Raw genomic sequence first — 25,767 nt, forward strand, 5'->3', positions numbered from 1 at the left:
TGAACTTGGTAGGAATTAACTTTTGAGTACAGATGCTTAGGATTGCTTAGTGCAGAAGTTATTGATGGGATGAGGAATCTGAGTTAAGGATGTGGCTAATGTACAGAAACGGATATCAGAAGAATTGTGGTTACTATAAGGGGTGCATCTGAGGGATAGTGCATGACTGCATTGAGGGTATAGAACTAAAAGAAGATTTGGCTGTACAAGAAGTTGCATGGATTTAACTTTGGATCTTCTTGGAATTAAATTGGTTTAATTGGCCTCTACTTTCACCCATGAAAATATCACTCCTTAAGAAATCATACAGATACAGATATATTTGTGACGATAGCTATTCCAGTGTACAGTGTTCACCAGTCTTTACAAAGGAATTGGTGATCATGGACATTAAATCAGTAATTAGCTTCATAAAACTCTGTTAAAAGGGAAATCTAACTCTGATTTTACCTACTGCAAAAACCTTGCAAGTACTTAGTTAACTGAAGTAGGTGGTCCTATACATTGTATGACATCAAAATATAACCACCAGCTAGGCATTGGACCCACCAAAACTGGGGAGCAGAAAAAGGGGAGGGGTGGGAGGGCATGTAGCAAGTAATCAGGATAATGGGGCAAGGCTTTTCCAGGAGGTAAGAGTTTAGGCAAGTGCCTTATTGGGAGGCGAGGAGAGAGCCAGATAAAACAATCTTCTCTGTCTCCAGCAGCTCCTGGGGCCAGAAGGCATATGTGATTCATGGGAGTTCACAGCAAGGTGCACATGCCTTTACGCTTGACGTCAACAAGGGAGAGCAACAATTGTAATTTGCCTTCGGTATAGGGAGGGTAGCGAACGGTGTTGATTGCCTCCAATCCCATGCAGCGCAAGAGTGTACCACGTTGATGAGTGAATGTGTCGAAGCTGAACTTGCCGTGGTACTTGCCTAAGCCACTGTATCCTGCAACAGAAGAAGAAAGCATACAGTTCAGATCCTGCTCCCTGGCAAAAGCTTAGTGTTTGCCCAACAGCCTGGGCATGGCCCAGCCAGATGGGTGGGATATAAATAATAAAATTATTATTATTATTATTATTATTATTATTATTATTATTACTACTACTATCAATTTCTCCAAGCCAGATTGCAGCAGGTGTGCTCAGAAAGCGTTCCCTTATCACAGCCCTTGATGTTTATCTTCAAGGCATTTTCAGGGTTTTGAACCCACTTGGCAATGCATCACAACCTAAAATCATTGACTAAAGATAATCTAGTATCTTATTACCTGATTCTACCTGCAAACAGTATATACTTGGATACTGTGTTCTGATGTTCGGCAAGACTTCCCACTTTACTATCACTAGTGAAAATGATTCATGGTGTGGCACATAAAAAATAATAACCAGCTTTAAAAAAATGTAAAGAAATTCAGCTGCAGGCCTCTGCACTCTTGCCTGGGAGCAAGACTTCAGCACAATGGAGCTAATGTATGAGTAAACATGCACAGGATTGTGCTGGACATGTGAAACACGTTCCTTTGATTGAGCCTGCCGTATGAATACTGGAGGGGAAGGAGATGCTGCATTCTGGCAGATTTGAATACAAAAATTTGTTGCAATATTCCTATGGAGACCAATGGTTATCTTGGTGTATCTTCCTGCCAGCAGATCCCCAGACTACAGCTTCTAAATGGCACGCTGGGATGCATGTTTGCAGCTAATTCCCTTTTCTATTTTGCATTTTGTGCGTGTAATCAACAGATGCACCAAGAGCAGTACGGAAACCTTCGAGGCCTTTGGCCTTCACCCATGGGAAAGGAAGGAGTATCAAATTGGGAGGAAGCATTTGCAGAGGTAGGGGAAAGAGACAACATGGGGGAGAAAGGCCTTGTTCATACCTATGCCACCAAATGGTAAGGAGACCAATGTTGAGTATATAATGGTATCATTGCCAGAGAAGTTGCCACTGCTTGTACAATTCAATACGTGGTTCACAACCTATGGAGTGAAAAAGAGCAGAAGAATATCAAGGGCCTTGTCCCTGGTAGCCTCAAGTTTGGGGTTTGACAGGTTTTAGCTTTTGTAATTGGAAACACTTCCAACCATTTATTTTCTTCAGAGCTGCATCATCAAACTTGCTCCAATAATAGATGTTTATTGACATTTTGCATCTCAAAACCCAAATGGAAACTCCCTTACCCAGTGAGGTAGTGCTCACTGAGTACTGTCTGTTTTTGTGAGTCGATACATTTATTAGGGTTTTTTCATTCATGTTCTCTTAGTCCTTTCTAAAAGTTTCTGTACTGATGACAGTGTCTAGCAAATCATCTGTGAACTGCGATGCAGGCATATGCAAATGCCCCATACGGGGATCAAACCTGCAACGTTGGTGTTATTAGCACCACACTCTAACCAACTGAGCAATCCAGGGGAGATCGTGTTCAGTAGTGTCTCTATGACAAAATCATAGCAAGTGCTCTGACTTTTAAAGGATGCAATATCAAATGCTGTGGGGCTACTGTCTAGAAGTTTGCTAAATCTAAAGCAGGGGTAGGCAACCTAAGACCTGGGGGCCAGATGCGGCCCAATCGCCTTCTCAATCCGGCCCGCAGACGGTCCGGGAATCAGCGTTTTTTGTTGTTTTTTTACATTAGTAGAATGTGTGCTTTTATTTAAAATGCATCTCTGGGTAATTTGTGGGGCATAGGAATTCGTTCATTTATTTTTTTCAAAATATAGTCCAGCCCACCACATGGTCTGAGGGACGTTGGACCGGCCCACGGCTGAAAAAGGTTGCTGACCCCTGATCTAAAGGAACTGCAAGAGATGTGTGCACAGCTGATACTCTGCAGGAGTTGCAGTCCTCTGTTAATAAATGGACCCCTTGCATTCAGAGTCTGGATTCTTAAAAATAAAATTACATATAACTCAGGCTTCTGATAGATAGCAGAGGAGATGAGTGGGAAAGTTTACAGAAGAACTAAAACGTGCCTGCAAATAGATGTCGAAATGAAATAATAGATGTCTGTTACACTAGCACCATCTGCTGGCCATTTGCAGCAGTTTCAGCAGGAGCTTACGTTTCAGAGGCAGCCCAGTCACCCCAAACAGGAAAACAGTAGCGTGTATTACATTTTGAAGATACATCATCCAACTGTTTTCAGTGCCCATTTGGTGAATGAATTCAGCGAACAAGGTTTTGTGAGTCTAATACAAGCCAAGTCACAAGGAACCTGGGATCGGCCGCAGCTCACTGCCCAGCAAATCCTTGTTGGCAAACATGGTGTTGCCACAATGCAGCGCAGCCCCTTTATTGGGGCTGGGAGGGTGAGGTTCAACTCAGCGGCAGAGCTGAGTTGTATATAGAAAGTCTCAGTGGGTTTGATGGCATCTCTAGGTAGAGACAATGCTGATCTGGATGGGCCAGTGACCTGACTGTTTAAGGCAGCTTCATATGCGCCTATGAAAAATATACACATCTGGGGCATGAATTGACACTTAGGACTGTGGCACAGTTTCCATTCATTTCAATGGCATTTGTATAAGAACTTTTCCCAGTGGATTGTTCCCATGTGCTGTATAGGGATCTTAATTCACTTATGCCATATATCACATTTTAAGGGTCTTTCCCCTTAAATAAGGTGGTTTATTTTAAATGTGAACTGAAACAACAAATGTGAACTGAAACAACAAAGAGTCTTGTGGCACATTAAATTCATGCTGAAATCCTATACAGATTTTCCTAAGTGGCAAAGAGCAATCCAAACCACCAGGTCTGCTGGCTAGGAGGGGTTTGGATGTTGTGGACGTTGCATGGGGTAAATCACGAGCGTGTCTGACCCCTTGCAGATTTCCCCACTTTGAATTGCACAGTAAGCCTCCACTTAATTCAGTGGAACTAACTTTCACATGAGCATGCATAGAATTGTGTTGGAATGGCCATTTTGCCACTGTTCATGTGACACATGAAATTTTTGAAATTGAGCTACTGTTCTTTATTCATACATGCTGAACACTCACCTCACTGGCTAGCACAAGACATTGCATTCTGAAAGAGTGTGTGTGAGAGAGAGAGAGAGAGAGCGCTTGCACTAGCATCAGACAAAAGGGGTGCACACCCTTCAGAGATCTTTTAAAACTAAAAGATACAAAGCATTGGGTACTCCCTCCCCTTTAAAAAAGAAATAGTGGGCTCAAAATCTCTCAGGTAGGTGGGGGAATGGAACTATACTGCAATGTCAGAGCCACTATCCAAGGAAGTACACTGGACACTAACACTGTCACCTTCCCCACATCCAAAGCTCTCCCAATATTCATGCTACTTGAGTGCAGGAATTGCTGTTTACCAGCAACTCTGGCTAGGAAGAAGGATTTACCTTGAAAGGCGGTTTTACAGAACACACTGTCTTTTGTCCAGAAGCCAAAAGCCTCTGTGTGTGATTTATGCCACTGATACATATAATAACTGGTGTATTTACGGGCTGCTTTGAAGCCTGATGATTAAAGTCTCCGCCACCACAGCTATCTAAAGATGTTAATAACTTCAAGTACACCAGCAAGGCATTCTAGTGTGTCTCAGCCACACAGCCTCACTCACTGCAAAGATAGTTGGGCTACCAGTCTGGCAAATGAACCTCTTGCTCCAAAATTACTATTCACTTCAGAAGGAACAAAACTGAAATGATATGGCACACTTGCTGGTTTTTTAAAACCCTAAAGCCTCAGCTCTACTTTCTGTCACTTGGTGATCACCTTTTAATGTTAGGCTAAGGAACTGGGGAATAAATAGGAAGAGAGCTGGCCATAGACCAAATTCTGACTATTTTTCAAACAGCTGCACACTAGATTACTTGTAGCACCACTTGATGGTCCTTGTTCCGTGTATAGCTAGATACTTCAGTACATTTTTTATTTTATGTTAAAAAAAGGCTTAGTGGGCGTGTATTTGTATCCTTGTCCATCACAACCACAAACAACCTCAGGTTCTATGTCTGTAGGTCAGAGCAAATTCACTGCTGTCAGAATTCACTGTGGTCACTGATTTTCACGGGACAAATATAGCTTGTTCTTTCTTGCTCAGGTTAAAATCCTATGCATACTTACTTGGGAAACAAGGCTGCAACCCTCTATGGAAATAAGCCCATACATGTTTCTTAATAATGCTGTAGCTAAGTCTTCTTTAACTCCATGGAATTCACTTCTTAAGAAACAAGCCTCGGGCTGTGCATTTACCATATACACAAACATTTGTTGTATGTTACAAAGAATCTCGAGGTCCAACATGCCTCCTTGCCACCGGCGCACTGTTTAAACACTGGGCATGCAGAGGTATGCTGCTGGGAGCTGCTCCATGGACATTATACCAATGTTGATACAGCCAAGCATAAGCACATTTTGAAAGCAGCACCACACTTCTCTGGCTGTTGGCCAGCTTGGGTCACGTTCCTGTAACCGTCACCAACTTCCTGGATTAGGAGAGCTCTAACCCTAAAGCTGATCAGAAGGTCAGCGGTTTGAATCCCCGCGACAGGGTGAGCTCCCGTTGCTCGGTCCCTGCTCCTGCCAACCTAGCAGTTCGAAAGCACGTCAAAGTGCAAATAGATAAATATGTACTGCTCCGGCAGGAAGGTAAACGGCATTTCCGTGCGCTGCTCTGGTTCGCCAGAAGCGGCTTAGTCATGCTGGCCACATGACCCGGAAGCTGTAAGCCGGCTCCCTCGGCCAATAAAGCAGGATGAGCGCCGCAACCCCAGAGTCGGTCATGACTGGACCTAATGGTCAGGGGTCCCTTTACCTTTACCATTAACCCTAAAGCATACCTTGCAGTCGCAGGAGAAGGCATAGGCAACCAGTGGGCGTTGCTTTCTATTGATGTAGTGGATGGCCTCGTCCAAGTCTCCCACAGTGAAAATGGGCAGGATGGGCCCAAAGACCTCTTCTTGCATGATTGGCTCCCACTCCTTCACATCAGCCAGTACAGTGGGGGCTGCAGGCAGAAGATTGCATCAAGACACATTATATTCTCAGATTGCTCCCATGCCTTCCAATTCAGCCATGGCCTTCATTTCACCCAAGGCTGCACTTCCCAGTGCACAAGCCCACAATATGCCTCTGAATGCCGGTTACTAGGGAGCACAAGTGGGTCCAGTGCTCTTGTGCTCAGGACCTGCTTGTGGGCTTCCCTCTAGGCATCTGGTTGGCTACTGTGAGAACAAGATGCTGGACTAGATGGGCCTTTGGCCTGATCCACCAGGGTTCCTCTTGTGCTGTTAAATGTTTTTAATATATTTTAATTCTGTTTTGTTACATTGTTTACTGCCAAGGGCTCCTTAGGGAGAAAGGGCAGGATATAAATGTCAAAAATAAAAAGGGGGGAAATATCAAAGAGGGTCTCCTGGTCTTTTCCCCACCCCAGGCTCCCTGTCAGCAGGTCACTTGCTCACCAATGTAACGGTCACACTCATCAGACTCTCCACCAATGGCCACTCGGCCACATTCCAGGAATGCTCGAAGGCGCCGGAAGTGCTTATCGTCGATCAGACGGCCAAAGTCGGGCGAATCCTGGGGGCATTCACCATAGAATTCACGGATAGCTTGGCGCAGGCAAGGCATCAGCCTCTCCTGCGTTTCAATGGTGCAGATCACATAGTCTGGTGCAATGCAAGTCTGGCCAGCGTTGAAGAACTTCCCCCAGACAATTCGGTTGGCCGCGTTCTGGAAATTGCAGCATTTATCCACATAGCAGGGGTTTTTGCCCCCCAGCTCCAGAGTCAATGGGGTCAGGTGTTTGGCTGCTGCAGTCATGATAATCTTTCCCACGCGGGGACTCCCTGCAGAGGGATGGCAAGATTTAGGGGAGTCACAAGAGAGATACGCTACTCCTCAAACTCCCACCTCACATTCTGCACCAAGATAACCCCAAATCCTGTGCTTTTACACAGAAAGAATCTGTGTAAAAAATGAATTTTGGAAATAACATAGCCCATATTTAATTTTTATAATTTACTGCCGTTCCAAGATCAAGGTTTGCTTTTTTAAAAAAGTGGAAATCTGACATTCTGTTGGGATGTGGCTTATGAGAATGCTTTAATTTTATAAGCGCTATATAAAGGGTGATGGTAATAAAAATGGAGGTGGTTTTTTTTAATAAAAAAAGAGATCACCTGTGAAAAAGATGTAATCAAACTGGTTCTCCAGGAGTTTGGTTACCTCTTCAGAGCCACCTGTCACTACAGCAAAGGTTTCCTGTAAAATAAGAGAAGGTTCACGTTAGACAAATTCATGCAGGATAAGGCTGCCAGTGGCTATTGTTATGAAGAGTGCAGCTCTCCAAGACCAGTGATAGTGAGCCTCTGAATACCAGTTGCTGCGGAACAATGGCAGGAAAGTGATGGTGTGCTCATTCCTCCCTTGCAGACCTCCCATAGGGATCAGGTTGGCTACTGTGGAAAACAGAGTCCTGGACTAGATCCAGGACAGCTCCTCTTATGCAATTCAGTTTACCACCACTACCACCACCACCCTCCTGAGAGATAGTTCAGTGGTGGCCCCTGTGCCACCACTTGACAATACCCATCACACCGGGGAAGGAAGACAACTGTAATACTCAGGAGCAGGAAGAAGGCACGTCCAGTAAGTTGGCATCAGTTGTGCTCTGAGAAAACACAAAAGAACCAAGGAACTCACCGGGTCAAGATAACAAGGCAGTGCTTCGGCAAGAAGCCTTTCAGTGTGGCGGGCTAGCTCTGAGGGTTTGACAATCACGCAGTTCCCTGGTGGGAGAGAAGGACACATTACCATAACGACAGGAGACAGAAAGACTACAGCATGCCTGGAAACAAGGAGCAGCAGTCGCTGCCGCTGTAAAGAGACCAGTGGAAGAAGGGAGATGCTGTGAAGCACTAGATGGAGGACCTCTGATGGTTTTTCACTCACCAGCTGCGATGGCCCCCACAAGAGGCACCAAGAGAAGATTGATGGGGTAGTTATAGGGTGCAATGATGACGACCACACCATACGGGTCCTTGCGGATGAAGGCACAGTCAAGCTTGGTGGCCTATAGGGAAGTAAAGGCACACACAAAAATCTATGAAGCAAGTGGAGCAGAGTGAAGAAGAGTGAAGCGAGTTGTAGAAATGAAAGCCTGAATGTGCATTTCAACCACTGCTGATCTTTAGTGCGAAAATGCATTCAGTCAACATAGCTAAAATGGGGCACTTATGTGATCTTACTAAACCCGTGGGAATTTGAGTGCTGCTGGCACAGGAACTAAAGCACTAGGAGACTAGCTGCTGGAGGCCCCAGTTTGAGACCTTACATACAAATAGATAGATAGATACAGTACAGTAATAATAGTGAATGAGTTAAATGACTCCTTCGAACAGAACATCCATATAACAGTTTTGAAAGGGCACTGCACAGATACAAGATCCACCCCCAGTTTAATGAGCACAGCTCCTAGACTTTTCTCCCCATTTAACACACGAGGTCATCTTTCCTCTTTTCTCAACTCAGCCTCCTTACCAAGTTCTTGCTCACGTTCTCATCCTTCATCCAGCAGCTCAGGTTGTTAAGGGCATTGTTCACCTCACTCCTTGTGAAGGCAACCTCAGCGACCTCCCCTTCGAAATGGGGCTGTACAGAGGACGCAAGAAAGAAAATACATTAGCAGAGTCCATTCTGGGCTGAAGAGCCACACCATGCCGTAACCCTTGTGGTTCCTCTGACCTGGATGACCACACTCACCCTTCGCATGTCTTGATTCAGGGCATGCAGGAGATCTGACCTCCTCTCCTCCAGGAAGCGATTCAGGGCCTCCAGCTGCCCTTGCCGATACTCCATGGGACGTGTCTTTCCCGTCAGCCAGGTGGCACGCAGGCAGTCCACAAGGCCAGCATAGGGGTTCATTCTGGAGAGAAAGCAGGTGCTCTCATTTATTTATTTTACTTATTTGAGGCTTGTGTATATCACTTTTCATTGTATGGACCCAAAGCAGATTGAAGAGCTGCTGCAAGACCCCCATGTCATGGATCATTTATGAAAACACCATCCCCTAAATCAGGATGCCCCAGAATTGTATCATCCTTGATGGGTGTCTGCTTTCCTTTTTTTATTATTATTGTGTGCCTACCTGGGGAGAATCATCTCCTGCTTAACAGCTCCTCGTCCTATTAATGTAGATGCACGAAACCCTATTGTGCTTCAGGAAAGGGTCAATGAAATGTTTTTCCTTCGTGCTCTGGAGTGGGGTGTGGATCACGTTGGGGCTGGTATGCATATTCCACACACACAATAGGGTCTGGTATTTAGGAGCTACCACCACATTTACCTCACAAACTCAGCTGATAACGGTGTCATTCAGAGAATCAATGGAGCCCCACTAAGAACTGGCTGCTCACTGGACAGACTGCACATTAGCAATACTTGCCTCATCTGTTCAAAGTCAAAATAACTTTGGGCTGCACTGGATTGTATTGGGCTAAGTCCAGAGCAGAGCCACTGAAATGAATGAATGTTTGTGCACTTCAGTGGGTCTACTCTGTGTAGGACTAGCATTGAATGCCACCCACTGCAACAAGAAGTAAAGGAATCTGTCTACAGCATGTTCTCAACTACTGTGGAGGGTCATCGATGGGGTGCCCACATCCACTACAATACTGCAACAGGCACACCATGATGCCCATCAGTTGAGCTGAATTTTCCATGCTGGATTTGTTCATCAAATGGTCCACCTTCACTGCCTGCACCCACTCCCTTCTTGTCTGATTGGACAGACTCCAACAGCAATAAAAATGCTAGCACATTTGCAAAGCTAAACAGGGTACAGTATGGTTCCAAACTGGATGGGAGACCTTGTGCTGAGATGCCTGCATCGCTCGGAGCTGGCTGACCTGACTGGAAGAATCCGCAACCAGAAAGAGGAGGAAACACAAGAAGATTGGAAGAAATTTAAATAATATTTAGCGAGATATTGCAATATAAGATAATTAAGAAATTCCTAGAAGTAACAGATTAGGCTAAGGGATAGAAAAAGATTAATAATGATGACTGTTATAATTGGAAGTAAGGATAAGAGTTTGTAATGAAAGAAGATATTGATGTTATAAATATGAAATTGGGAACTGCTAAATATGAGATATGATGAAATTCAGATTGGAGGATTTCGAGAAAGTCTATTAGCAATGTAAATATACCTGGGAACAAGAAGAAAAAATTGTTCTTTTATTTTTTGTGTTTTTGTTGCTGTTAAGTTTTTATGTTGTGTTAAGTGTAATGTTTTCCTTAAGTGTAATGTGTGTTATAAGAGAAAACCAATAAAAAAAAATGGGGGGGGGGGAGATGCCTGCATTGCAGTGGGTTGCACTAGATAACCCTCAGGAAGCCTCCCAACTCTACAATTCTGTGATTTTATGATTCTGTAAGAAAGGAGATGTAGGTGCCACAAGACGGTGTGGAAGGACTAGAACAGAAGACTAGAGAAGAAGCAGGCATGAGAAGGCACACCCCATACATTTAAAGCACATACACATCCCATGAATCCTAGTTTGTTAAGGGTGCTATAAACTGTAGCTTTCTGCAGGATAAAGCAAAGCAAAAAGTTTAGCACCCTGTGATCCAGGATCGGTCTTACTTCTGGAGAGGAGTATCATAACCTGTGAATAACAGATGTTGACCAACCTCCAAAAACCTAACCCAAACCTCCAAAAACCTAATCCTGTTTCCTGAACTATTTCCATCTCCAACTTTTCCCATTGAATAGGCTCCACCCTGAGACCTGGCCTGGCGCTTGCTGCTGCAACAACCTTGCTGCTGCGTACAGGTTGCATGGATGCGGTCCTGTCATGGTGAGTACCATTGCCCTTGTCTCAGCTTCCCAGCAGCTGATTGGACAGCTTTTGCTGACAGGAAGACTGCCAGTTTGAACCCAAAAAAGGTTGGTGGAGAAGTGAAAGAGGAATGGGGGAAACCTCCACCCAAGCTTTCCCCTCTGATTATCCTAGAAATTTTTTTCAGGGCAGTTGTGCAAGGCAGGAAATGAGGAGGTAGGATTACTGGGGATTCTTGGGATTTTTTTGGTGTAGGAATCTCATTGAACTTTAATTCCTTAAACGCTGGAGAGCAGGACGAGTTGTTGTGGTTCGAGAACAATACTTGCTTTAGATTCCTGGCTCAGGTTCATCATTGTAATCAAACTACTTTTAACGTGCTTTCGAACTGCTAGGTTGGCAGGAGCAGGGACAGAGCAACGGGAGCTCACCCCGTCACGGGGATTCGAACCGCCGACCTTCTGATCGGCAAGTCCTAGGCTCTGTGGTTTAACCCACCACGCCACCCGCGTGGTGACTTTCTTAGTGCTTATCCATAAACCAGTTTTGCCAGTCCGCTTACATTGTGCCTGATTTGCAGCTGGCTTCACGCTTCCAGGCGTGGGCAGCTGAGCTAGCAGTCTTGATCTGCCTGTTCTTTCTTTCTTTCTTTTAAGCCCTTTGACCAAACACATACTATAATCTGTCTGTGGACTGAAGCAGCTTGTGTTTCAAATTTAAACAAGGCTTGAGATCACACTGTCTCCCTTGGAAACCCTTCCCTGATACTCAGTACACAGAGTTAAAAAAAACCCTTTGTACCTGTTTCCAGATGCAGGTGCTCACGAGTTTTATCATGATTGCATGTATTCCAGGGCTGTGTCCATGCTCAAAGGAAATCATGCCCTGGTTGACACAAATTGTGTGTTTCTCAGCAGATCAGCTGACTGACACATAGAGGAACTAGCTGACCCAGGTAAGGCAAATGCAGTGCAATTATTGAGCAAACTGCAGGACATGCCCCCATTGCAAACCTTTGATTGCATAAACCTCTCACGTGGTATTCAGCTGAGTTTTACATAGAGTAGAAATGAAGGGACCTAAGAGTTATGTTCATTCATTTCAATGAGTCCACTCTGAATCAATTCATCTGAATAGGTTTTTCATGATGGTTGTGGAGAAGAACAAATTGCATTGGAAGAAGTCTCAACAAAACACCCATGCCATGGCAACCCAATATTACATTATGTATTTTTGTGTTTTATATTGTAAACTGCCCTGTGATCCTCAGATGAAGGGTGGTATAGAAATTCAGTTAACAACAACAACAACAGCAACAACAGCAACAACAACGGGGTGGTTGTGGAAACTGGCTGAAACAACTAGAAAATGGGCCTGGGTAGATAAACAGTGTGGCTTCTTTGCCATGCCAACCTTTGTAGTGACTCCTACAGTCCTGTTGTTGGTTCACTTATAATAGGAAGGCAGCAACCTATTATGCTTCTTGTATAGAATTGGAGCACTGGGCATGGATAGAAAATCAGGCAACTATGTAAAAAGTGCATACGTTGCAAACAAGTTATATACATGCCCAAATGACCTGTATTGTGGTGGAGCAACCATGGGTTGTGTGACCCATTGAAATTAATAACCATGACTAACTTAGGTCCATTAATTTCAATGGGCCTATTCTGAGCAAAATGCAGTTGGATGCAACCCCATTTCTCAAAGCACGTGAATAAAATGCAAAACTCAGCATGTAGACTTCACCAAAAACTCAATGTTTTTGTGAAAATGAATGGGTAAGCTTGCATTCTGTACTCTTACAGTAGTATTCCATAGTATCAAACACACAAATCCATTAGAAATATTTTGGCATGGATTTAAATGGTGCAGGACACAAAAAGAAGGAAAATGTTGGCTAGGGCAGCCGGTGAGAAAGATGGAGAGAAGGGAACTCAGCAAGGCATAGGGAATGTAGTTCTGAAAGTCCACCTTTTTGTTTTCTTTTTTAAATGAACTATGAGGCACACACTCACCCCAATAATCTTAGGAACTGTAGTTTGTGAAGGAAGCAGGGAATTGTAGCTCTGTGAAGCTTAAACTTCAGTTCCCAGGATTATTTTTTTTCATGGGCCATGTGTTTCAAATGTACATATGCAGTCTGAATCTTTCATGGGCATTAATCACCAATTTTCAAATGTTTTCCCAAGCCGCAAGGATCAAAAACCTACCTTAAGACATGTTGAGATTTCCAGGGAGGCAAGTTCTATTTTAGGGTCTAGTCTAGATTGTGTATTTCATGGTATGGTTCCCTATGAGTAGCTCTGCATATAACACTGTTTTATGCATAATTACTTAGCATGCATTTAGGTGCTGTAAAATACATATTTTAAAGCAGTTTTCCACTGAGTTGAGTGGGACAAGTCCACACGAACAATGACACCTTTAAAATGCAAAGTTCTTCTACAATTGTTATCCTGCTTATCCTCACAACTGAACTATGAACTTAGTTGTTATTGTTCTAATTTTTACAGATGGGAAAATAAGGGTGTGAGAAAGTGATGCTAACAGGACTATTCTAGTGAGTGCCTAACTGTAGCAGTAAAAGGAGGAAGTTGCTTTCGTTGGTGATGAAAATGATGCCTCTTATATCACAGTTAAAGGTACAGAGTCTCTTTTGGGAGAAGTGGTTATATTAACTGAGTCCCAATCCATACTTGGCTCTCTCTCCCTCTTTCCAACCCCCTTGTAGGATGCAATGCTAAGCACCTTTTCCTGGAGCCCCACTGAATCATCTGACTGTAAGGTAGGGCTGCTATACATCCAGATCTTCCAACTTTTGGGTTTTCCTAAAAAAAAAAAACAATTTTGGGGTACGTAAGGTAAATATGCACAGAATCCAGGTGCAGTGTGACTTATTTGTGTATCCTCTTCAGACGCTGAAGTTGTGACTATGTACTGTACACATACCTGAACTGAACAGAAAATAGGGTCCAGTAAACACAAGAGATCCTTTCTAACTTGTCCTCTCAGTGCCCATTCCTTACCTAGATAATTCACCGCCCTTGTTGTCTTGGCTTGGACTAGGAAGGTCTTGGATTTTTTGTTGTTGTCCTGAAGAGCTCCCTGCTTGTCCTGAAGACCCTCGTCCTGAAGAACCAGAGCTCCCTGCTTGTCCTGAAGAGCCAGAGCTTCCTGCTTGCCCTGAAGACCCTCGTTGTTGTCCTGAAGAGCCAGAGCTCCCTGCTTGCCCTGAAGAGCCAGAGCTCCCTGCTTGCCCCAAAGAACCTCGCTGTTGTCCTGAAGAGCCAGAGCTCCCTGGTTGACCTGAAGAAGCAGAGCACTTTGACTGTCCTGGAAAGCCCCATTGTTGTCCTGAAGAACCAGAGCTCCCTGCTTGTCCTGAAAAGCCTCGTTGTTGTCCTGAAGAGCCAGAGCTCCCAGCTTGCCCTGAAGACCCTCGTCCTGAAGAACCAGAGCTCTCTGCTTGCCCTGAAGACCCTTGTTGTCCTGAAGAGCTACAGCTCCCTGGTTGTCCAGAAAAGCCTCGTTGTTGTCCTGAAGCGCCACAGCTCCCTGCTTGACCTGAAGACCCTCGTTGTTGTCCTGAAGCGCCAGAGCTCCCTGCTTGACCTGAAGAACCAGAGTTCTTTGACTGTCCTGGAAAGCCCCGTTGTTGTCCTGAAGCGCCAGAGCTCCCTGCTTGTCCTGCATCACTTTGGAGAGGAATTTCCTGGAATTTGTGCTGTTGTGGTTGGGCCCCTGCACCTTCTGTGCTCTGCATATCTTTAATTTGTTTGGGGATTTCTGGAACTTTGCGCTGTTGTCTTATGTCCCACTGTCCTGAGAATACACTTTGTACTATTTCTCCAGCTAGAAAGAGAGAAGAAAATAGAGTAAGTCAAGTGTGCTCTCTGACTGGCAGAAAATCCTATTGGCTTTGGGTACCTTCCCAGGGAAAGGTGGAAAGTGTTCTATTCTTAAACAGAGCTGACTTAGGTGGTTCTTAGCTTGCATTGGTGTTATGTCTATGGACTCAAAATAATTCTAAATTCTCAGGGGACATTTGCAGCTTGTCTTGTTCAGTGCCTCAATTTATTTATTTATGGTCCTTCTGAGTCACCCCATAACCAGAGTTCTCTGGGTGGTGCACTTTATTTAAATAACAGCATTTATTGTTTTAAAACAAACTTAATCCAGAAGTTCTCAAACTTTTTTATCTGGGCCATACTTTCAGAATAAGAATTTACTTCACGCTATATCAGTTGTTTTTTACTGATAAGAAATACATGGGGACAATATACATTCTGCAATATAATATGTTATAAAGAATATAGACAATATATCTTAAGTTAATTGTTATAATATAATACAGTTAATGTGGAAATGAAGGACCCATGCTGAGAGAGACGGAAGTCTGAAAGTATGGAAGAACTGTATTTTATTTATATGCAATATTTATTTTTTGTAATTATTTTTATTTCTATATAATATATTTTTGCTAACTGACGGGTGGTGGGGGTTTTTTTGTACTCTTGTGATGCAATATTTAAAATCAATAAAATATATAATAAAAAAGAAAGAAAGAAATACATTGGGAAACAACTAGGATTGTCATCAATATCACTTGCTCCCATTTTGAGAAGATATTTATCCATGTACAGCAAATAAAAAATTTTTATTTTGATTCAGTACTATACTTCACTGAAATGTTTAAATGTTTCTTTGATTGCCCTTGAATCTTCCTACGACACTTGCCATCCTCTCCTGCCATGCCAGTGTGGCGCACTACATCCTTTGAGAACCACTGACTTAATCAAGCCTAAAAATCATAGCACAACACTAAAATGATGGAGGTGAACTAATCAAAATGACAGAGGGTTAACACACTGCACAGGGCAAAATAAATTAATCAGGATAACAGCCGAGACTCACATAATGGATATCAATACAAGCTGTGGAAATGATGCTATAACAACTTTACAATCCCTAGAAGAAAAGAAAGGACTTCGCCTGGCACTGGACAGCTATTAATGTGGACACTGCTTGAGGCTCTCTAGGGAGAAGAAAGGGAATTTCACAAATGGAGGGAACTTCTCCCCATCATTACACCCAAAGCCCACTGTATATGTTTGGGTGACAAAGGAGCAGGGCTGCCAAGTGGACCCTGGCATTGCTGTGCTGGCAAACAGCCTTGCTTGTTGGAATGCCCTGCACTGTACTTTTCTGCACCTCAGTTTTTCCCTTTTGCGACCGAGCACATTCTGGATTTGCCACACACACCCAGGTGGTAGTCAGTTTCACCCTGGCATTGCAGGGCAGTGACGGCTACTGCCCCTAGGGACTGAAGATGGAAGGGTGGAAGATGGGGATCAGCTGTAGGTGGAGCAAGAGCCAATTACAGAAAGGGCCAACTCATTCTAGGTTTGTCCTCATCCTCCCTGCTGCTGAATCCTACAAGGGACCACACTGAGACAAAGGAACTGACCAGCAGTGCCACTCCCTGGGCTGGTTGTAAGTAGTAAGGCAGGCATGGGAGGGCTGGCTGGGGGCAAACTGTGATTAGTGTGGCCGTGCCCCATAAGCCAGCCTCCGCTATTAGCAGCTTGTGGTTATATAAATGCTCCCTCACATTCCTCCTTGTAAGTCAAAAACTAGCACAGCAGGCAAAGGCTACTACATTTCTTTATGTGCACAGATTTGCAGGGACTTTTATATGTGGCAGCCACTCTCTGCAGCGCAAAGTGTCTCAGTCCATTCTGCTGAGCATGTTTGCCCCTTCAAGTGTCTTCTAAAAATCAGAGCACGAATTTCCTTCACACAAAAGTCTGGTACTCCCATGGCAACTCAAAAAGCAAAGGATACATAAAAATTAGCCAATTTCTCTTTCTTTCCCTGCCCACCCTTGCGCCGTTGACTCAGGCCCTCTCTGAGCTATGTTTCAATTTTACGATTTGGCATTCCCAGTCTGACTCTGAATTCCTGCCTTGCAGTTCATTTCTGCAAGAAATAAGTGTGCCTGTTATGTTTACTGGTTGCTAGTGAACATAGGAAACACACAGAATGGTCACCTGGAGGAAGTTCATGCAACGTGTGCAGCCTAGAATGAAGTCGCTTGTATGAGTCAGTATCCTAGGTTAATCAGCGCATTCTGGAATTAATTCCTGGTTTAATTAGAGCTGGCTCATAATTCGTTAATCTCCTCCACTCGCTTGCAGTTGGAGCATGGAGATTTGGGACTTGGATTCTGACTCCATGAGCCCTTAGTGGGGGTTTGAGCTCTGAATTCAGAGACCCCTGTCTTTGAAACAGATTGTTTTTGTTTTTTACTTCTACACATAAAAACAGTAATATGTGAAGGACGCTTATTGAAAACCAGAAGATAGCATCCTTCCAGAAGAGAATGGTGGGGTTATTAAGGGTGGGGCCTTAATGACCCCTCGGGAATCTGCTTGTTTATTGGGCTTGCAGTGAGCAATGAGTGTCCTAACTCTGTGTTTAAAACAAGATCACTGTCCGCATAATGTGTCACGTGGATAATAGCTGACTCAGATTTTCTGGCTAGAACTGCCCCAGAACTGCTAAACTTGTCTTGAGGAAACAAAGCATGAGTATGAAGGAAGTGTCTAACTAGGAGAGACTGGGTCCCTTCCTAGAATCTGAGACTTCTATGATCCACAAATTGGTGTAATTGGCCTCATCATTCTGCAATAAAGTAGTGGAGGGAAATCATTTTTTCTCATGCAATAGCATCACAAGCCTGAGGTAATCTCTTGTCTTCTTTCTTCTATTTGCATATCTCTCACGTGCAGTCACAACAATCACATCATGTCTTCCTTTTCAAGATCTACTCTTTCCTTTCTGAATCTCCTGCTAAAGACTTTGCACATCCTTCTGGTAGTCTCTCCCCTAGACCAATGTTTTTCATTGTTTTTAAACACTGCTTCTGATAACCTGAAACACGATACAGTGCTGTGGGCCTTCTTCCTACTGTATCTTCCTCTAGTCGGTTGTAAATGCATTGGCTAAAACCATGTTTTCCTTCAAATGTTATGACCCTGTCAATTCTCTTCTTAAATCAGGGACAGGGAGCCTGTGGTCCTTCCGATGTTGAACCACAGCGCCCAGCATCCTTGACCACTGATGGTGCTGTCTGGATCTAATGGAAACAGGAATTCAACAACATCTGGAGGGCCACAGGTTCCCCATCTCTGCATTAAACCTTTCTCCTTAACAGGTTTCGCATCTAACCTACCCTCCTTCCTTTTGAAGTTTTCTTTGAACTGATTCATATAATTATCATTATTTACTTCAGTAAAAATGCCTCTTGGTTGCACCTTCATCTGCATACAAAGAGAAAGAAATATAAGGCTCCAATATGTATGTTCAATCAATAATTCAACTAAATGCATGATCTGTCTTCACTGAAATTTCAGGGTGGCTGATTCACACATGGAAGCAAGTAATCACCTGGTGTTTAAAACACATGGAAGGAAGTGCTACAAAACAGATGGTAAGAAGCATAATTAACTTGCATAATTCGTTGCCACAAAACATCATGTTGGCCCTTAGCTTGAATGGCTTCAAAAAGCAACTTCAGGACAAAACAAATTCATGGAGGTCAAGTCCTGTCAATGGTTGATAGTTATGTTCACTAAATGGAGCCTTCATGTTCAAAGATGGTGTAGCTTCTGCTCTGTACCAGTGGCTGGAGACAACCTGGTTCTAAACAGACAATGACATCACCTTCATGCTTCTTCTGTGTGAGCTTCCATAGGTGTTTGGTTAGCTGCTATTGGAAGCAGAGTACTGGAGTAGGTTGACCTTAATCTGATCCAGCAAAGCAAGTCAGCAGGCAATGAATATGGAATTAATGCTATCCCCTAGCCTTCCTTTCAGCATAGTCATTGCTTCCTCTCATGTCATCTGCTGCTAGCCCCTGAGTGTCCTCCTCATACTGTTCTGGCATGCTGTTCCCTATGAGTGGAATCCAGTTGCTGCTGTTTGTTGGAATCCAGTGAGCTTGTGCTCACAAATGGACTTTTGATCTGGCAGATTCATCTGCTAATGAAAAAGGGGAACAATTTTGTTGTTGTTGATGATGATTTGTTCTTCCCCCTTGAGGCCCAATGCCACCTTCCACCGTATTCTGGAAGGTCACCCAACCCTCTGAGACCAATTTTCAGAGGGCACTGGGGACTATATAAAGGGGGGGGGGTAGGCAAAAACTGCCTTTCTTCTTTTTCTCCTACCAGAGGCATCTATTCAGTCAAACACTAGGGACATATAGGAAGCTGTCTTGTACTGAGTCGGACCAGTGGTCCATTTGTTCAGCACTGTCTGTACTGACTGGCAGTGGTTCTTCACTACTGAGTTTTTGTTGAATGGATGGTTGGTTTGTAAAGGTAAAATGGATTTAGATTGTAAAGTTGTTTGTTTTTAAAGAGAAACCGCTTTAGGGGAGGGTGGTTCTTAGAAACAGGTGGCTTTTGGCTAAGCCAGGGGTCAGCAACCTTTTTCAGCCATGGGCCAGTCCACCATCCCTCAGACCATGTGGTGGGCCGGACTATATTTTTTTTGGGGGGGGGATGAACGAATTCCTATGCCCCACAAATAACCCAGAGATGCATTTTAAATAAAATCACACGTTCTACTCATGTCAAAACACCAGGCAGGCCCCACAAATAACCCGGAGATTCATTTAAAATAAAAGGACACATTCTACTCATGTAAAAACACGCTGATTCCCAGACCGTCTGCACGCCAGATTAAGAAGGTAATTGGGCCACATCCGGCCCCCAAGCCATAGGTTGCCTACCCCTGGGTTAAGCACTCATTCTTCCCAAGTAGCTCTTTGAGGTTTGTATGTGTCTGACTCTCATTGCAGTCCTACATCTAGATGCAGCATGGAGAAGAAATCTGATTCAGTCCATATTTAAAGGTGAACTAACCAAATTTGTACTTTCTGAAAAAATGTTCAAACCGCAGCACCAGGTATCCTTTGGAATTCGCAGTTATCTGAACTTGGTGGTACAATTTTCTAACCAAAGTTGTTGTTTTTTATAAAAATGAATATATTAATGAAAAGAACAAACAAAATTGCATTATATATTGGGAAATTGCTTGCAAAAATGTGTATATTATTTAAAACTGCTTACAGTTTTTTGATGCTGGTTTCAATGTATGTGTTTTTTTGCTTATAATATTGTAAGTCACTTGGAGTTGCTGTGGCAAAACAAGTGACTAATAAATTTAATTATTAAGTAATAATAAAAATAAATTTAATTAATTAATGTGTATAGAAAAGAAACTGATACTAAAACGCTGACAAATTTTCATGATATTTTAAAATGACAAATTGCCGCAGAAATATGGAGAACTGAATTTAAGATGAGAAACTCAGAAAACTCACATTAACAGATCATCTATCTGTAACCTAGATAGAGGATTTATCTGTTTTTGAAGCTAAAATTCAATGATTTTGTGCTGTGATGATACCTTCAGGCACAAATGTTTCATGCAACTGCTCCAATCAGTTCCCTGCTAAGAATGTCGTCAGGGATATTTATGGAATCACTGATAACTTCATATGACTTGTCAGGAATAGGGTCTTCATGTTTTAGAATTATTCCTTCCTTTCAGAAACATTGATGAACACTCTGTGCAGAGTAGTGGGGAGTGGCAGAGGAAGAAATGGGTCTGCTTGATCAGAGTCTGGAATTATAGGGGAGCCTAATCTACTTAATTTATTTGAGTTCTTTCCAACTAAATTCTGCTCAGGGCAGATGGACATGAATGAACCTAAGACATCTGAATTAACTTCAATGGGTCTCCTCTGAATATAACTAGTATTGGATGAAACCCCTTTTCATGTTGTTATCTGTCACTTTTTACATCATCTAACATATCTTTTGCATGGCTTGAGTTTTCAAACTGCCCATTTTTTTCCTAGAAGTGGGTCTGGTTGTCAATTTTTAAATTTTTTTTAAAGCCCAGATGTGGGTGAGTTTGTGCTGATGCATGTCTGATAATCTATCAAGATTGCCGGTTTGCATGTTATCTGATTTTCTAGATGCGAATAATAGAGGCTATCAAAGGGCGGGCATAATTTACCGTGCTCCAAATTTCCTCCGGCTCATAGCATTTATGATTAATTGCAACTTGTTTTGGCTCAGCCCTATTAAATGTTAGGGAGCGTGTGTGTTTTCTTTTCTTCATGTATGCCAATCAATTTTGGTGGTTTTTGTTTATGCAAGGAAGGTTCAGCACGAAAGATGGTTTGGAAAAACTTAAATACGGTAAATAAAATGACAACAAGTGAAGTTTCCTCTGAAAATCAAGGGCATTCTGGTTTATACAGCCTACATGTCAAAACAGCCTAGCCATACAAACCCACTGCAAATCAGAATAAATAGTATGCATAGTGGTGCAGAACCGAAATGTCATTTTTCAGAAGCATCTGAAACTGTATGGCTACTGAGCACTTCACATCTGGCTATCTATATAAACATTTATTTAAATTGGGGAGAAGGGTTACGTATTGCTATTTTACTATAAACAAAAACAAACCCCAATCAAATTAAATTTACTGGACAATGCAGTGTTTTTTGTAATGGTCAGTTTCAGAAACCTTTTTTAAAGCTTAGTCTTATTCCAATATAAAATTGACCTGTTATATAATATGACCTAAGAGTTTACTGACATATGAATCTAAACATTTCTTTGGAGTCAGTGGGTCTGAAATTGTTTCAAGGTTACCTCAGTATTGCCAATACCATACGTAAGTACAGAAATGTGTTCTTATCACAACAAATGTAATATAGGCATGTATGGAAACTGTTACCATTGCCATCACCCTTTTTAAAATACATGCAAGCCCAGACTCAGTCCATTTTAAAAGTATTTTAAAAGGAAACAGAGGACTACAAGAGCTTCCACTAGTACAATGGGGCTTCCCCACTGTCTCCCCTCATGTGCCCTTCACAAATTTGGCTTGGGGGTCAAGGGAACCCCTAAAGCAGCACATGGTGAAGAAGATGGGAGATTCTTCCACCTGGCAAGCTGACAGAACAACTGGGAAAATGTGATATTGAATTCCTCCCAGAAATTCAACATCTCTGAAAGAAAATGTCAGATACACATCTACTTTGTAGTTGGGGAACCGTGGCAAGCGCAAAATGTCACGTGATAGCCTTCAGTGTCTTTACTATTTACATCAGGTCTCAAATCGCCCGTGAATTAGCTCAAATTAGCTGCCTTCCACCTTTGCCTTTGATGAAAATACTTTATGTGGTTCATTGGACTTGTTGAACTCTGTTGCTACCATTTGGTTATCTGTTTAAATGTAACTACACCCTGCATTTTAGTTATAGAGATTAATAAAACAGATAATATAATTGTATTGTATTCTGATTGTATGTTTTTCTGTTGCTGTCAAACCAGACTGTTTCAGAAACAGGGAGCTGTCTGGGCATCCATTTAACTTACAGAACCGTAGAACTGAATAGTTGGAAGGGACCCTGAGGGTCATCTAGTCCAACCACCTGCAATGCAATAATCCTGTTCTCATGTAAACAGCGAGCTAGTCAGCAACATTTTTTGTCAATTTAAGACCACTTCAGGCAAGAGAGGGGAAGGCCAAAGCCCAGCCTCCCCTCCTAAATGTGGCAGGTTGCCACATCCCCTTGCCACACACAATGTTCCTTCACACCCCTTTCCCTCTGGGGAAAGAGGCCACATAATACCACCCAGGAGGCCAGATTTGGCCAATGGGACTCCAGGTGTCCTCCCTAGTATACAGATTCCATTGAACCTATTACAGCAGGAAGGAGAGACTCATGCCCCCTTCAACATGTTGTTGAACTACAGTGCCCATCATCCTTCACCATTGGCAGTGCTCACTGGGGTTAATGGGAGTTGGAGTCCAGCAACACCTGGAGGGCAACAAGTTCTCTGCCTTTGCTGTATGCTTTCATGCTCTCTCTCTGTTTTTAGTAAGTAGATCAAATTCTGAAAAACTTTTATAAAACTGTACAGTGGTACCTCAGGTTAAGTACTTAATTCGTTCCGGAGGTCCGTACTTGACCTGAAACTGTTCTTAACTTGAAGCACCACTTTAGCTAATGGGGCCTCCTGCTGCTGGTGCTCCGCTGGAGCACGATTTCTGTTCTCATCCTGAAGCAAAGTTCTTAACCTGAAGCACTATTTCTGGGTTAGCAGAGTCTCTAACCTGAAGCGTATGTAACCTGAATTGTATGTAACCTGAGGTACCGCTGTAATATCCTTTGCAGGGAAATACTATTGGGTGGAATCAAAACAACAGGAAATTGCTCAGTCACTGCAAGCATCTCTGCTTCCCTGATGGAGGAATCTCCCCTCTCCTCCCCTTTCACACTATTATCCTGACCCCCCAGATCTGGTGTGAGGAAGGAGAGGGGAGAAAATCCCACTGTACTAGTGGCGCTTGTTGTGTTGGTTCTCGCTAGCGCAACTGTTTCATCAAATCTTGCCTATAATTTTGATTATACCATTTTCCTGGTAAATACGGGGAGCAGGAGACAGATAATTACTAGTTCCCTTACCCCAGAAATTGCTGTTCTTGCTCACAATGGAAGCTTTCCTGGATGTTGCTAACAATGGACTTTTGGTCTGGTTCTAGATTTGTCTTTTTTCTGCCTAGACAGAGAATACAGTAACAGCATTCATCCCTCTTGGGGCTCAGGCAGGATTCATCCCAGGAGCCCCAAATGTTTCACAGACAAAGTTCTCCTCAGTGTCTTGGATAAAGGAGTCCCAGTGATGTCTTCTGAGGGAGAAGCTAAGGGACATCACAGCAGCAAATACCATCATGTGACTCAAAGTCACTGTTGCTCAGTAGATTTCTGAATTTTCCTTTGTTCAAGTAACTTCCATAGCATTAGAACAAAAGCCATTATTAGTGATACGTTGCCCAGAAGCCCCTGCATAGCCAGAGGATTTGACGAGTGCACTCAATGCTGTGAACTACCATGATCTCTGATAGAGTAGGTTGCCACTTGCCTCGATCCTAATACAGGCCAGACACTTTATTATTTTTAATGTTAATATTTGCCAGTTTATTTTCTTGCAAAGTATTTCAAGGGGACTGACATTAAAACCAATTCAAAGCAACAATAAAAACCTACAATTCAAGCAATACATATAAAAAAGCCTAAAAACACAGCAAAACAAAAAGGCAGAACTACGGGCCCTGCCCCACTAAAAGACACCACAGTGCTATTCTTCAAATTAAGGGCCAAAAGGCCAGGAATAGAGAAAAGGCTTTGCTTGGTGCCTAAAGCTGGATAAAGATGGTGCCAGATCCCTGGAGAGCGCATTCTACAAGCTGGGAGCCACCACTGAAAAGGCCCTTCAGACTCCCTCTATGGCTTTGTAAAAACTGTTGCTAAAATAGCTGTCATTGTCAAATGTCCTGCTGGCCAAACATCCTCAACGCTTCCTTAGCTATACAGACCAGCCAAAGGCTCAGGCCACACATCAACATTTCCTTGCGAAGCTTCTTTTCACAATGATCCTATGAAGGAAGCTTCTTATTCCCATTTTACAGATGGAAACCAGAAGCTGAGATATAGCAACATTCGGGGCCTTGCAGTGTCTAGAACCAGGACTGCATCCTGCATTTCTCAGATCCGATACAAGAGCACCAATATTCTATCTGTAGTTTTCGTTAACTCATTTCCGTACACAACATGCCCTCAGCCACTGACAACACTAGGGATGTGCAGATCTGAACATGCAAGCAGAACGTGCTGTTATCCTTGTCCTCTCAGCTATCCAATTCCTTGAAGATGAGATGCAACTAGCACCCTCTGGATCTCATCCAACCAACATTCATAGTAGTACCTCTTTCCATTGCTGCTGCTGCTGTTGTTGTTGTTGCTGCAATCCTCAGCCTGTCTTCCTGCTGCTTTATGTCTGGCTGGCCCTGGGTGCTACTGATGAGAGGAAGCCTCAGCACCTTATTTGTTTCTCTGGGAACTATCTTTGACTCAGCGCATTTTTGCTTCTTTGTTTTTCCTGCCCTTCATCTCTAGGGGAGGTGATTGGGTGCTGGCCAATCCACTTAGCAGCTGATTGGGGCTGAAGGAGATTGGGGCGGGACCTCTGCCCAAACCACAAGAATAAGCCTTGCAAAGGATATGACTGGAAGGGTGGGGATAACCCATAAAAGGGCACGTGGAGGCAGTGCTGGCCTTATGGAACTGCATGGACACAGCCTAGAAGGCAGGAGAACTCACATGAAGGCAATAGGACCTTAAGTGTAAGAAAGAGCCCCTTTCCCCTCAGACACTATTGTTTCCTTTGCAGGACAATCCCGAAGAAGGTGACCTGAATGTAAGAGAAGGACATGTCTCTTCTTCTCCCCACGCACAAAGCAAATTTGGAACGTAATTTTCTGTGCCCATTTCTCATTGTTGCCCAGGTAATAGTGGTACCCCTTTTGTGGACCTCTGGCCCAGAAGTTACTTTCTTTTACACACACACACACACACACACACACACACACACACACACTTCCTTGAGATGCATTCTGGAACATACTCCCCTACTGGCAAGCAGAGATTCTTGGATTATCATCGCTGTCATCATTCATTGTTATTTTGAGGCATACTGGAATGAGATGTGTCCCTGAAACACCGCGATCCGAATCGTCATAATCCTACACATTGCACAGGAGCCTTGCCTGCTCTTTGCACACCTGAAAATAATTCGTTTGCTAGATGGTGTCATCTTTCAGCACATAATGAGAGAGTTTTGGTCTTAATCTGCTTGAAGAGGGCTCTTAAAGAGCATCCTGTGCTGGAGGCAACAGGTAGGGCTGGGAAACCTTTGACACATTTGCTGCGTACTTAGAAACCACAAGAATCTTATCGTGGCTGATTCAGGTATATGTGGCACTTGGACAGCACATGATGGGTATGGTGTCTCAGTTCTGGAATGCCTGGA

The 25,767-nt window shown here is 43.3% G+C and overlaps 1 protein-coding gene across 2 annotated transcripts; it reads right to left on the bottom strand.

Moving 5' to 3' along the window:
- Positions 1-705: 705 nt before the first annotated feature.
- LOC128419428 (aldehyde dehydrogenase family 3 member B1-like) lies at positions 706-24,801 on the bottom strand. Of its 2 annotated transcripts, XM_053400112.1 has the most exons (12): positions 24,664-24,801; positions 14,416-14,655; positions 13,830-14,274; positions 8,720-8,882; positions 8,498-8,608; positions 7,910-8,030; positions 7,661-7,746; positions 7,138-7,219; positions 6,418-6,804; positions 5,794-5,960; positions 1,873-1,972; positions 706-938 (listed from the first exon to the last, which is right to left on the bottom strand). In XM_053400112.1, the coding sequence occupies exons 1-12, from the start codon at positions 24,671-24,673 to the stop codon at positions 745-747; spliced, it is 2,106 nt and encodes a 701-aa protein (XP_053256087.1). In that variant the 5' UTR covers positions 24,674-24,801; the 3' UTR covers positions 706-744. The 2 variants fall into 2 exon arrangements, with proteins under 2 accessions (XP_053256087.1, XP_053256078.1); XM_053400103.1 differs by having other exon boundaries at positions 13,830-14,655.
- Positions 24,802-25,767: the final 966 nt, after the last annotated feature.

This window comes from Podarcis raffonei, chromosome 1 (assembly GCF_027172205.1).
Source record: "Podarcis raffonei isolate rPodRaf1 chromosome 1, rPodRaf1.pri, whole genome shotgun sequence".
Classification (NCBI taxonomy): domain Eukaryota; kingdom Metazoa; phylum Chordata; class Lepidosauria; order Squamata; family Lacertidae; genus Podarcis; species Podarcis raffonei.